The 14,422-nt window shown below is 39.4% G+C and overlaps 1 protein-coding gene and 1 non-coding gene across 12 annotated transcripts in view; both read left to right on the forward strand.

Moving 5' to 3' along the window:
- Positions 1-14,422, forward strand: part of N4BP2L1 (NEDD4 binding protein 2 like 1) — an 82,076-nt gene that overhangs the window by 7,619 nt on the left and 60,035 nt on the right. For 7 of the 11 annotated variants that reach the window (XR_006738863.1, XR_006738856.1, XR_006738860.1 and 4 more), the window contains exons 2-4: positions 10,461-10,588; positions 10,898-10,986; positions 13,117-13,193. Coding sequence is in view for 3 of the 11 variants with exons in the window: in XM_045566948.1 (XP_045422904.1) it covers positions 10,461-10,588; positions 10,898-10,986; positions 13,117-13,193 (294 nt within the window). In the remaining 8 variants the exon portion in view is untranslated. Of the gene's footprint in view, positions 1-62; positions 1,787-2,163; positions 2,239-10,460; positions 10,589-10,897; positions 10,987-13,116; positions 13,194-13,242; positions 13,312-14,422 lie in introns of those variants that run through there. The other 4 variants (XR_006738862.1, XM_045566949.1, XR_006738861.1 and 1 more) reach the window with 3 other exon arrangements.
- Positions 600-733, forward strand: LOC123649564. Its single transcript, XR_006739064.1, has one exon. It is a non-coding gene; the product is annotated as a small nucleolar RNA SNORA16B/SNORA16A family (small nucleolar RNA).

Below are 14,422 nucleotides of genomic sequence, written 5' to 3' on the forward strand. Positions count from 1 at the left end.
TGACCCTATAGCTAGGATCTTTCAGCGTTCTCTTCCCACTCGGTTTAAGGGTATGCTGAAGGAGAGGGTCTGCGAGGGGCTTTCTCTCCACCCGCAGTAGCGCCTCTCACCGTTCTTTGCCCTGCACCTTTGCTTTCTTTTCTTCTTGGCATGGGCACCACCTGACATAAACTTATTTATCGGTTTCTTTTACTAGAACATAAGCTTCATGAGATATGACGTACGTTCCATGAGATCAGGAGCTTTATTCTGTCCAGCTCCTAAAAGAAGGCCTGGCACATAATAGGCATTCACCGATCAGTTGAATGGATCTGTTAATGAAAGGCAATGTGAGAAGCCTCCTAAGAGGTGGAAGCTTAGATGTCAGCATGCCCTTGAGTAAAGAACAGGACCAAAGAGGAGATTATCCACATAAAGAGAAGTGTAGAAGAATGAATGGGATGTAGAGAACAGATGAGCAAAAAGCGGAGAAAAGAAGGAACAGAGCCACTCATTCCACAGTTCTCTCCAATTCAGTACACAAGATGACGATTCCATGTGACGATGTTTGATGTGTCAGCTCCTTTACCTAGCAGTTATACTAAAAAGGAATTTAAAATGTAGGATCAAAGATGTAGCTGCTTTTCCATTGAAGCAGCAGTCAAGAGAGTGCCCAAAGCGACAGTTTTCCTGTACAGCTATAGCCTCTTCTGTTATCTGTAACTAATCTACAACGTTTTTGGAAAAGATAGCTTAAGAAAAGTTAGTACTGAGGTGGGTGTGCCTGGTTCCTTCATCTGAGCACGGTGAATTGAGCAACAGAACACAAACACGGGAAACCCGCACGGTTGCGAGAGTCCACAGAAGGGCGCTGTTCACGTGCAAGGTACTGAAAGGAGTTACTGCAGGATGGCATAAGAGGGGCCGCACTGACAAATGAGAACGAGGGCCATCTGGGAGTCCGGCTTTGAATCTTAGAAACATGACCTACTTTGGTGGCATGTGAGGGGTAAAGGCAAGAGAGAGAAGGACAGATCGGGAACTCTTCACTGGCGTCCCCTTAGACACTGTGGCTTGGTGACAGTTGTGAGGCAGGCAGTGACTGAGCTCTGACTCTCCGAGGGCAGGGCTCAGCCCTGGCGAGGCGGTTGGCAGCACCGCAAGGGTCAGGCCACACCAGGCCTCGGGAGAGACTGGCCATGTCATCCGTAGCCTTGGCTCCCTCCCTGGGCTCAGGCTGCTGGGCCATGGAGCCTGTTTTCCACTCCCAGTTTAAAGTCCTGGAGGAGAATTCCAACAGCATCCAGAGGAAGTGCTGGGATCCAAGAAGAATCCTTTCCCCCGGTCTCCTTTAGGGGGTAAATTTCAAGTTTGGGTAAAATTTTCACTGTACAGAGATGAGTAAGTAGAAATTCTCTGTAAAAGAGTTTGCATACTTTGGGCAAGAGAGTATTACACGCGAGAGCCATTCATACATTCGCCAAGTATTCATTGTCTCCCGTGCCTGGCATTCTTCTAGATGCTTAGAATAGGGCAGCGGACAAGAGAGAAAATCCCTGCCTTCATGGAACATATATGCTATCAGAGAAAAATATTTTCTGAAGGAAAGAAGGCCATTTTAGACAGCATCTGCTCTGTTCTGTTCTCTAGGAAAAAAAAGGATCCCATGGCTATTCCGCTTGATGTCGGTATCCCCAGGAAACGTCCACAAATGCACAAGAGATAGGCGTAATGAAGCCCACTGAAACTTGCCAGGGAAAATTGCAAACAACCTAAATGTCACTAGAGAAAAGGATAAGTAAACGTGGTCTGTTTATTTTGTGGTGCTCAAGCATAGCGGTTAATGTGGGGCTCTGGGGCCAGAAGCCTCGGGTTCCATCCGGCTGTACCACTCAGTGGCCTTAATTGCTTCATCTGTAACATGGGGCTAATGACAGTGCTTGTTTCCCGGGTCTCTTTGAGCATTACATGAGAAATGGAAAGCTGTTAGAATCGTGCTTAGCACACGATAAGCACTTGATAAATGTTAGCTGTGTTTATTATTTTGCCAATAATGGAGTGCTATGTAGCAGTTAAAAGGAATGGACTAAGTCTATATTGTCAACATGAATAGATCTAAAAAAATGTATTGCTCCTTCATTTTTTAATTCAATAAATATTTATTGAGTGTCTACTATGTTCCAGGCAGTGTTCTAGGTACTTGGGAATCATCAGTGAACAAAACAAAGATCCTGCCCCTGTGGACCTTATGTGCCAGAGGTAGGGAAATGGATGTAAAATATAAGGATATTGTGTGTTACGTTAGGAGGTAATAAGTGCTGTGGTCAAGGGGACAGTGAAGCATAGTAAAGGTGTTTGGGTTGCCAGAGTTAAGGTGGGGGGTGGTTGAATTTTAAGCCAACAAAACAAATGTGAGAAAATGTTAATGATCATGAGCTCCAGGTGGTGGGGATACAGGTGTTTGTTATATTGTTTGCATTGTCTTTCTCTATATTTAAATTTTTTCTCAAAAATTCCTCTCTCTGACATGAAGGATAAAAGAAAATGATGAGGAGTCTGAAATATGAAGGACATAAAATAAATAAGGCTAAGAATAAGAAGCAGAAAATTAAAAAGGAGCTAATTGAGATATATATTTTTAAAAGACTCTAAAGTAAATGTTGGAATTTTAAAGTCTATTAGAGTTAAGCAGAATCACCATGCAGAAAATCAAACAGTTATGTAGAAGACGAATGTGAAAATAAACATAACCAAATATAACCAGAATAAATATAACCAAAGCAACAATTATAGATGTAATAGAACATATTTTTGACTTGAAGATTCAGAAGTGATAAAAAATAAATTCATTCCTAGACATATCCTGGTAAGACTGTTGCAAAAGCTGTTAATTAACTACCCTTTCTTCCTTAGCAACCGTATTTTGTTGGTCGTGGCAATGTGCCCACTACAGTTTTCAAGACTCCCTTGCCTCTTCCTGCTCTGTGGAATATAGATGTGTAGGCTAGCGCTGCAGTGCTACCCTGTGCCCACCAGAAGGCGCCCTCAAGAATGAAAGAAAGATGGTAGACTTTGGGGTCCATGTCAATCATGGAGTTGGGATACGAGCCTTGGATTCTATCTCTGGATTTTTTTTATACATGAGATATAGAAATCTTAATTTTATTTAAGCCACTGTTATCTGGGGTTTCTGCTCAATGCAGGTGAACCCACTTCTAACTGAAACCTGTATTTGAAAAAGATGTGGGAAAAAGATTGTAATCCAGTAATTCTCATCCAGCCTTGTTGCTAATGTGCGAAGACAACAGAAAGGCTTTCTCAGATTCACAAGCACTTACACGATATGTAACACCTCGGGCCTTGACTCTGTATAGTTGGGGTGAAATTCTGGCCGCACCACAGCCAAGCTGTGTAAACCTAAGCCAGTTATTTAAGCTCTTGAAGCCCTAGTTTCTTTATTATACTTAATTATAAATATTATTATGCAAATATAAATTATTATAAAGGTTAAGATGAGATAATATAGTCAATCTCTTTATTCAGTGCTTAGCACTCTTATAAAAAAAAAAAGAAAATTTATTGGAACAATCAGCTTTAGGCAACCATGAGGGGATCAAAGACAACAAGAAGGGTATATCCTTTTATTTTATATTGTCCAGAAATGTCTCTCCGACAAAAATTAGCCAAGAAAAGAGTATGAAAGTATAAATTTTATAAAGGAAGGATTTTCAACTACAAAATATAATCAAGAAAATAAGAAAATATTGGAACAGAAGATAATGAAGAACTTGCACATCAAGCTTAGTGGCACAAAACAGAAAGTCCAGTAACAGTGCCCAGCTATGTGTAGTCAGTTAGTATGTAATAAGAAGCATTTCAAAACCATGAGAAATGGATGAATTATTCAGTCAGTGGTTTTGGGATAACCAGGTTACTGTGTGGAAAAAAATCAAGTAAGATCCTTAACCAATGCCACAGACCAACATAAAATTTCAGATGGATAGAGGAGGAAAATGTAATAGAACACAGATATATTTAAACAACATTAAAAAGCAATTACTGAATGCAATTGAGAAATTGACATTCAATAAGAAAGATAAACCTCCCAATAAGGAGGCTTTATTAACCAGACAAAGGACATGAAAATGCAGTTCACAAAAGAATATCTCTAAATGATCGACACACATAAGAAAAAATATTTAATCTTGCTGGTAATCAAAGATGCTAGGGACAAACTAAATGCCTAACCATACATAGAGCATTGGTTAGGTAAATTATGGTATATCCATATGAATAAGTATAAGTATGGCATATCATTAAAAATAATGTCATAGAAGAATATTTCATGAGATGGGAAGTAATTTGCTATGAAAAAATTTTGGTGAAAATTTGGTGTGCTCTACATTATGTCTCTGTTTCTATGTAACAAAAGATGTGCTAAAAAGAAATCATATATATCTGTATGTATATATATCTATATCTCAATCCTGGAAAGAAGAGCAAAATGTTAATAATAATTATTTTTAGATGGGAGAATATAGGAACCTTTCTTCTCCATTTTTTTGTTTCGAAATTTTCTGCAATGAATATGTATTTCTTTGCTAATCAGAAAGGAAAAACAATATTCCGCAAAGTTTGTGTAGACAGACACAGGAGCCAGCTTGAAGAGGTACCTACTGGCTAAATTTGGAACAATTTGAACATCATAAAGAACAACAATGGTAAGGATTTAAAAAGGAGGGATAAAAACCTCTTCTTTACAAGGCGATGCCACCTAGTAAATACAGAGGAAATTACAGAATGAGAAAATCAAAATTCTGTGATTCTCAATGTAGTCATTGATTCAGGCAGTGATCAGAGAATTATGTAAAGATTGTTGAGGGAAAGGTCACTGGAGAACAGGATCACTCCATGGGCTCCCAGTGTCACCCTCACATCTTAATATTACAAAAGAAGCAATGCCCCTTTCCAGTGGAGAGGTCTGGCTGACACCACCTTTTAGCCAAGCGATCCAACTTAGCCTGATGGGACAGACTGTCATTATGTGCAATCAGAAGTACACAAATATTACTTCTGTACTTTCCTTCCAAAAATTGTTTAATTTAGATTTAATCACAAGGAAACAATCAGACAAACCGAGAATATGGGGCATTCTTAAACCAACTAGAGAAACAAGAAGGGCATGAGGACAGTTCTAGATTTAAGGGCACTAATAGGATATAATAACTAAATGCAGCACTTGAAACCTATGAAACATATTTTGAGGATCATCAGGGACATTTAAAAATTTAAATTTAAAAATTAACATTAGTATTATAAATTAGTGGTAATTTTTTAGATGTGATAATGGAATTGAGGGTATGCAAGAGATTGTTCTTATTCCTAAGAGATACTTGACAAAGAATTTAGAAGTCATGTGTCATGATGTCTGCAACTTATTTTCGTATGAGTTCCTCAAAAATATATATGTGAGAGAAATAAAAAAGGAGAAATGCGAGCATCTGGTGACTCTGAAGCGTAAGCAGTGTTCATTATACTGTTTTTCAGTTCATTTCTCTAGGTTTGTACATTTTCTAATTAAAAGGTTGTGGAAGGAAAGTTCAGATAGAAATAAAAAAGGAGAGAGAAAACTATAGAATAAATGAGAGTTAAGGGACATGGTAACCAAATACACTATGTGGATCTTGGTTGGCCTCTGATTCAAACAAACCAACTGGAGGAAAACACTTATGAGACAACCAGGGAAATGTGAACACTGATGAGATATTTGGTGAAATGAAATATGAAGTAGATGAAACAAGGTTGGCCATATGATAATTAGTTATGGGTACATGAGGATTGACGCTATTATTCTATTTACTTATCCATGTTTGAAAATTTCTCTAATAAAAACTTGGAGATCAAGTTAAAATGACATAGAAGTGTTGGACTTTCTCCATGAGTGAGTGAGTGACTTGCTATATAGTTATCTAAATATCTATGGTTATTATTAAGTAAAGAATTACACAAAAGAATAAGTTGTGAAATGAAGATTAGTACCTGAGTTTCTCTCATAGTAGTGATTTTAAGTGAATTCAAGGGGGGAGTGGGGAAGGTGAAGGTTATGTGGAAGTAATTGTCTTTCTATTTTTTCCCTTGTCTTTTATTTTCATTCTCTCATTTCCCTAATGCTTAAGGCTCCTGACCACCAAAAAGAAAGATAGAGCTGGGGCATTTTCCTCATCACTTCTGAAGCTGATGGAATGGTATTTATTGCTTCCACTTAAGTTTGAGACTCTCAAGATTGTCTATTTAATCAGTTCCTTATTTAGCTAGTAGAGTTTTTATTATTCTGCATATTCAACGTGCTACTATGGCTGCCAGTGCTAATTTAACATTTAGGTGAAGATAAAACAAGTTTTTGAAGGAATGGTCACTCAGGAAGATCCTACAGACACCAAAAAAAAAAAAAAATCCATTAGCACCTTAAAGGTGGAAAACACTCTTATTTTTGCAGGTTAGTTAGGAGGATGGTAGAACCCACAGTCAGAGATGTCTTAGGAGAGGATGAGAAGGTGGTCTCCCCTATGATGGTCCTGAACAACTTAACTTTTACTCAAAGGTAAAATTTTGCAGTCAAAAAAGGCAGTAGTTATATGTTTTATTTTTGTTTTCTAGAAAGGAGTAGGATTCAAATAAAATATGAATTAGACACTCATGCCTTAAAGTCTTTTTGAAGGAAACAGAGTATTAACATCTAATCAGTAATATAAGCCATAACGAGAACAAGAGTAGATAAGGATAGATATAGGAAAAGAAAACTTCAGCTCTGAAAATATTTAAAAACCAAAACCAAACCTATAATAGCAGACTTCATAGAAAAACAAATGAAACCAGATTTCAGAGGGATATCAAATCTGGGTCCGAAAAGAAAAAAAAAATGGAACCAGTTACCATAGTTGCTTAACTTAGTACACACAAGATAAGGGAAGTACATTATACGCTATTATTCAACCTCTGAACATAACTTTCATTATTTAGACTAAATAATATTGATGAAAATAATTTTAAAACTGTACAGTGTTCACAAATATAAAATATATATACCTGAAAATGCATCTAGTGCTACCCTTTGATTTTTTTCCTCAGATGTCTTTATAATAATTGTTTGCATCGGAGGTTAAAGTTTGGATCTATGATTTGGACTTTTCAGTTTATCTATCTTTAGACTCAAAGAATCGACATTCATATGGAAACTACGAGCATTTGTTTCATCAAATCCTCTATTCTTCTCTCTTCCTTCATGCCACTTTTTGTATCTGCAGCAAAGTGGCCGCATTTTCGGGGCTCCCCCTTCCATCAAGCAGCTGTCCCACCCTTACAACGTGGGCCAGCAAAGTGGCTTCCTTTGCCCAACAGAAGGTGACGGAAGCCTAGCAAGCGGCTGCTTCTCTTGCCCCTTGAAATACTGCGTCTGGGAAGAGGCCTGGGTGGGGCTTCCTGAGGGTGTGAGGCCACGTGGATGGAGCGGGAGCCAGAGAGAGTGAAGCAGGCCTGCTTAGACTGCTCTGTCCCCACCCTGGGTAGCCCGGTGACATAGCTGCACGAGGGTGATCCCATGCCAGGCCCGCAGATCTGCCCACCCATGCCCACCTCAAACTGCTGACCTGCAAAACAAGTTCACTCCCTCTTCCTACCCCTGAGGATAACCATCACCTCCTATCACTTGTATCTTCTGCTCTCTCACTGTAAGCATCCCACATTTCTTTGATGATCTTTGCTCCTCTGACGTGGTTTCCATGGTTTTCTGACCTTGTATTTATCTGGTCACTCTTCTGTGGACGTGTTCCAGCTTGCCAAGTTTCTCTCTAAATTGTGTGGCACTCAGAATGGAAAACGGTGTTTCAAAGATAATTTGCTTCTTTTAAACCTTAGCGTCTTTGTTCTTATTTTTCCCTAAAGTCCCTAGACCCTAACAAGCCCTCCAGCATTAGCTTCCTCCTTCTCTTACCTGCCATGCTCTTAGCCTCTCCCCCAAGAGGCAACAGTTTTCTCATCCCTCAAGGTCCAAGTCAGAGGTTATCTCCTTCGCAATGCCTTCCCTGGCAGCACTGGCTGTTCTGAAGTTCTCTCGGTGCTTCCTCCGTCCGGCTGTGTGCTGCGCTAGCTGGGGGCAGGGGCTGGCTCCTTGGCTAGGCTGTGAATTCCTTGAAAGCAGCTACTCTATTTTGTACCTTAACACTTCACGCTGCACTTGGCACATGTTTAAATGCTCAGTAAGTATCTAATGGGTTTGATGATTAACTAATATTCTTGGGGCATTGAAATATATTTACCTCTTGGCCCACATTTTCCCACAAAGGTATCAAGAAAGACTGTCAGATTCCTGTTTTTTTTTTTTTTTTTTTTTTTTTTTGAGACAGAGTCTCACTCTGTTGCCCGGGCTAGAGTGAGTGCTGTGGTGTCAGCCTAGCTCACAGCAACCTCAAACTCCTGGACTTAAGCGATCCTCCTGCCTCAGCCTCCCGAGTAGCTGGGACTACAGGCATGTGCCACCATGCCTGGCTAATTTTTTCTATACATTTTTAGTTGTCCAGCTAATTTCTTTCTATTTTTAGTAGAGACAGGGTCTCGCTCTTGCTCAGGCTGGTCTGGAACTCCTGCGCTCAAACAATCCTCCCGCCTCGGCCTCCCAGAGTGCTAGGATTACAGGCGTGAGCCACCCAAATTCCTGTTTAACTCAAGATATGTCCAGTGAATTTCCCTGTTTACCACTATAGTCCATTGAAGAAGAAAATATATCATTTGTAATTACTTCTTCAGCTATCTGTCTATGCTGCCTTCTTTCTAAATGCTATCAAGCTTTCTAAAGAATTTGACAGATATTTACCGTTTCTGTAATATATATTTATACTCATTTTAAAAAAATCAAAGCATTTGCTTTGCTTTTGTCTTTCATCTCTCTCTTATTTACTAAAATACCGCCAAGATTACATTATATACACTCCAATGTATTTTATTATTATGGCATATCAACAGTCTGTTGGTAAATTTGGTTTCACTGATGTTATTAACAAAATAACAGTGCCTTACGTTTGTAAAGTGTCTTACAGGGTACACAGCGTTTTCCCAGACCTTACCTCATTTGAGTCTTACTAGAAGCTCAGTTTAATAGGTGGGATTATGTGTTCACAGTTAAGGAAACAGAATTTAGGGAGATGGGGTCACATAACTGGGTGGTGGAGGGCTGAACCCAAGTCGGCTCGAGCAACTCTGTGATCTGTGGCCCCAGTGCTTCGTGCTTATTCTGTTCCTTCTTGATTAAAGATAATTCTCAATGAAGAAGAAGAAGAAGAACAAAGACGCTGGATAGCTTTGCTTTCTCTTTGCATTTTCTGCCCTTGTCACTCTCCAACCTTTTTTCTCCAACTCTTAAATATCTTCTTTTTCTGAGCGTGGCCCATGTGACTATATTTTCTATTTACCGGTTGCATTTGTTTTGAAGTTACACTGGTGAGTGCTGTGTAGGGAAAAAGGAAAGAGACATACACTGTGTTCTGTGCTGTGCTCGCTGTTTTCCACGTTATTAGAGTTTCGTCTTCACCTCACAAAGATGGGTGACTGCACTCAATTGTTCCAGATGAGCAAAGGAGGCTGAGGCGGCCTCAGCTACTACTGAGCATAATGTCTACCTTCTGCCAAAAAATAGTACAAGTAAGGATTTCAGATGGAAACATCTTCTCTTTGAAGTTATTTTGTACAGAACTCAACACACTTTTTTGTTTTGTTTTGTTTTTGCTTTAAAAGGGGAGTTTAAAAACTCCATGATGGCTTTTTTTCTGTGATATTTTCATATTTAGACCCAGAGTGGTAGTGGTTTAGGAAAGTAAGGGGAGAGTTGGGTCTACCTCTTTCCTTCTCCTGTTGTGCTTTTCCCCATTTGGTTTAGGTAATTGGTAAAATATATATATATCACCTAATAGGATAGCACACACCTCACCTTTACCCACATTTCAACTAGTTTCTCAGATGGATCCTTTTAGAGAACAGAGCTCCAAGGAAATGGGACCCAGGCCAGGTAAGAGTTTAGGGGCCAAGGGAAGAGCTGCAGCATGGGGGCCTGGCACCCCTGCACACGTCTTGGGAGGGCACTGGTGCCTGCGAGAGGAATGGCACGGGGACCAGTGCCCAGGAGGGAAGACAGTCCCCATGCCCCCAACTTGAGTCAGTCCTGGTCGCTGCAGAAGTCAGTGGGAGTGACTAGCACCTCTTAGGTTTAAGGGTTGGCAACACACAGAGCGCCTTTCAGCCCTCTCCTGCCTCCTGTCAGGGAGTGGTGCCTTCCAGACATAATAAGCATCTCTTTTAAAATTGAATTTCAACAACTCAAAACCGGTGGTCTCAGAATTATAAATTGCTAAATGCTAGAGATGGAAGGAAATTGTTTCTACTGGATTATGCATATAATAAAAAAAAATCTCTTTCATTTTTCCACTTTCCAGACAATTGCAACATGACTTTCCCAGAGCCCTGATTTTCAGCACGGATGATTTTTTCTTCAGGGAAGATGGTGCCTATGAGTTCAATCCTGACTTCCTGGAGGAAGCTCATGAATGGAACCAAAAAAGAGGTGACAAATTCCTTTCCAAACTCCTGGGAAACCCTATTGTGTACATAGATTGTAGCTGCTGCAGAATGAATAAGTTTTATGGAAGAAGCTTAACCAAAAGTTCTGCCATTTTCCCCCCAAAACAGAATGCCAGACCATAATCTTCTTAGATTCCAGGAAAAAGAAAATTATTGATAATGGGTTCTGAAATAAGTGGCATTGAAGTTGTGTAATGAGGACATCCTGTAATAAAAATGACAAATACGGATTACCTCACCCTTCTCTCTGATTGTTGCATGTTGTTCACTGTTATGTAACATTGTGTTGCAGCAAGAAAAGCAATGAGGAATGGCATATCCCCCATTATTATTGATAATACCAACCTCCACGCCTGGGAAATGAAGCCCTATGCAGTCATGGTAGGAAGAAGTATCATTCTGAATTTTCAGTTGTGGACATTTTGTAAGAAAAATGAATCATTTGTTCTTTCCTCTTTTTCTGATCTTCCATGATTTCCTATTTACTAACAGTAGTTCTCCCAGGGAGCAGGTAAAGAGGTTTTATTTTAGTGTTTCTCTACTGTACAATGGCTGAAATTTGCTGAGATGCTAATCTCACCTCAGGGTAGAATTTTTAAATAGTCCTTGATCTGAATTCTTGATAGTTTTTATGTCTTAATTATTCTCCTAAGGGGAGGCATACAGAGGAGCACCCACTGAAGTGTACAAAGAGATGCTGGACTAGATGACACTACTAGTAGTCATCTAGTCAACTGTTAGTTCCAGGGCAACAGAATTTTTAAATTTAAAAACAGATTTAGGATTAATACTGTAAACCTACTGAGATAGTAGAATACAAATATAAATACACATATAACTCAGCTCTCCATTGTCAGAATAAGATGAATATAACAGTGTACACATTAGTCTCTAATTTTGAAGTCTATCTGATCTTTTTTCAGACATATTTCATCTCTTGGGATAATGGTTTCATTCCCTATTGGGTATAGACAGGAGAAGAGATCCAGAACCACACGGGTGGGGCAGGACGCAGACGCTGAGTGTCAAACTGAATGCCCCCGCCTGTTTAATTGTGAAGTGACTATCTCCCAAGCTGGGCTCATGTTTTTAGGTTTCTTCTTACCTTTTGGGCAAAACAGCATACCTACAGATGTGCTTTTCTCTAATGATGAGGTTGTGGGACTTTGGTAAACATAGGAAAGAATGAGCAACAATTTTATGGTTACTTCATTCAGTTCATGTTGAGAGTCTGCTTTGGCAAGAAATGAACAGGGATGTGAATAGTTGAGTGAATTAAGGCACAACTCAAAACCAAGAGTTAAGGATTAACTGGGAGTAGCTTAGGGGAAGTCATTTTACTTTTTATTTTCTGGATATGTATAATCTTTTTTAGCCATCCACAGCTATTAATTAGACTTAGAAATTAGATGTTTTCCAGTTATGCTATTTTTTTGTTTGTTTTGAGACAGAGTCTCACTCTGTCACCTGGGCTGGAGAACAGTGGCATCAGCCTAGCTCACAGCAGCCTCAAACTCCTTGGCTCAAGTGATTCATTCTCCTGCCTCAGCCTCCTGAGTAGCTGGGACTACAGGTGCACGCTACCACGCCCCGCTAATATTTTCTATTTTTAGTTGCCTGGTTAATTTTTTCCAGTAGAGACGGGGTCTTGCTCTTGCTCAGGCTCGTCTTGAACTCCTGACCTCAAGCGATACTCCTGCCTCGGCTTCCCAAAGTGCTAGGATTACAGGAGTGAGCTATCGCACCCGGCCCCTAGCTGTGCTATTTGAATCCTTCTCTAATTAGAAGTGCCCATCTAAAGAATGGAGAGGAAATCTTTTCACTTAGGTCTTTCCAATCTGTATTTTACAACACAATGAACAATAGTGATAGTAGAAGGTTCACTTTTAGATAAGGTAGTAGTCAATTTATGAATGCAAAGAATATTTGGATGTTTATATGGAACTGTAATAGTTTTCTAAACTCAAGGAAATGGGCCATCGTGCCTTGAACCAAATAGTATTGCATAGCAAGGACAGCTGCTTTTGAAGGGAAGCTTATGTATAGTATGTGGAAAACACTTTTATTTCGTGAGCTCCATTCCTATGGCACTCTCACCTTCTAAAGCAAGGTATCAGGAATAGGACAAGGCAGTTGACAGAAGTAAATCATCACAATCATATTATGTGACTCTGAAAAGCCCCTGAGTTCATTGCTCACACCTGTGTTCAGAACCTTTTAAACTAGTTCAGTCATCTATTTTTAAAGATGTCCAAAACAAAGAACCTTTACAATTTTCCTACAAACTAGATAAAACTGACCAAATTTATCACTGGAATCATAACATCATCTGAGAATGGCTAAGTATGGGAATGAACTAACTAAATTTATTATGATAAATTAAGGCATTGGATTACTGGTAAAACAAAAGAAATTTTAGAAAAGATTTGTAGTAAATGTTAAATGGCAGCATAAACATTCCCAAACATACATACTATGTCTTCAATGTTTTATGTACTTTTGAAAAATCAGGCACTTGAAAATAACTATGAAGTTATATTCCGAGAACCTGACACTCGCTGGAAATTCAACGTTCAAGAGTTAGCAAGGTACTTCTTTGTTTTTCTAGTTCCTCATTATGTATCCTGCTATTTTCAGGTATTTCAGAACGAACAAAAGAATCTTTTCAGGCTGGAAATGGACATGGTAGTTTTCAGGCCAAAAATGGTAATTCTTGGAAATTGATAACTTTGGAATTATTAATGTGAAGACTTTAGTTTTGGGGTCAGTTTTCTAATATAATGCTAAATGCTAAATCTTGGCTTGGACTTGGTCCTTTAAAAGGATGCATTTAACATTCTGCTAAAATGCTTCTTCATTAATGTACATTTAAAAGCACTTTCCTCTGCATGGGATTGCACATGTCAATGGTGTTTTTGCATTTGAGCTAAATAAAGATCTTTAGATGTTGAGCAGTCTATGGTTCATTTATGGTCAAGATGCTGCTTCTAATTTGTAAAGCATTAAGTGTCCAATACTAACTTATTGATTGAGTGCATGGGTTTTGATATTCTCTGTGTTATTTGATAATGTCAATGACTTCACATAATCAGTAAGATCAGAATTTACTTGTTAGGAGTAATGCTGATTCATTCTATGGTTACAAGCAGATTGTGTTTTCAAAGTGGGTCTATGGCCCACTTCCATCAGAATCGCCTGAGGTTGTAGTTAAAATCCTAGTTCACGTACCCCATTCTGTAGCTGGAATCTCTGGTAATTCCATTTCTAGTTATTAATATATCCCCAGTTGATTCTTTTTTTTTTTTTGAGACAGAGTGTCACTTTGTTGCCCGGGCTAGAGTGAGTGCTGTGGCGTCAGCCTAGCTCACAGCAACCTCAAACTCCTGGGCTTAAGCGATCCTACTGCCTCAGCCTCCCGAGTAGCTGGGACTACACGCATGTTGCCACCATGCCCGGCTAATTTTTTCTATATATATTTTTAGTTGGCCAGATCATTTCTTTCTATTTTTAGTAGAGACGGGGGTCTCGCTCAGGCTGGTCTTGAACTCCTGACCTCGAGCGATCCTCCCGCCTCGGCCTCCCAGAGTGCTAGGATTACAGGCGTGAGCCACCGCGCCCGGCCCCCAGTTGATTCTTGTGCCCACTAGAATTTAAGATTGTTTTAATAAGCATCTCATAAAAGTACATGTTAAGGACTGATTGACATAAATAGATGATAGATGCATGTCATCAACAGGCAAATATATGATTATCTTTTATGTCTTGAAGCACATAATTGAGATTACCAGAAGCAAGGCCTTTCTGAAGCTTCAGCTCC

The sequence above is a fragment of the Lemur catta genome, chromosome 13, assembly GCF_020740605.2.
Source record: "Lemur catta isolate mLemCat1 chromosome 13, mLemCat1.pri, whole genome shotgun sequence".
NCBI classification, from domain to species: Eukaryota; Metazoa; Chordata; class Mammalia; order Primates; family Lemuridae; genus Lemur; species Lemur catta.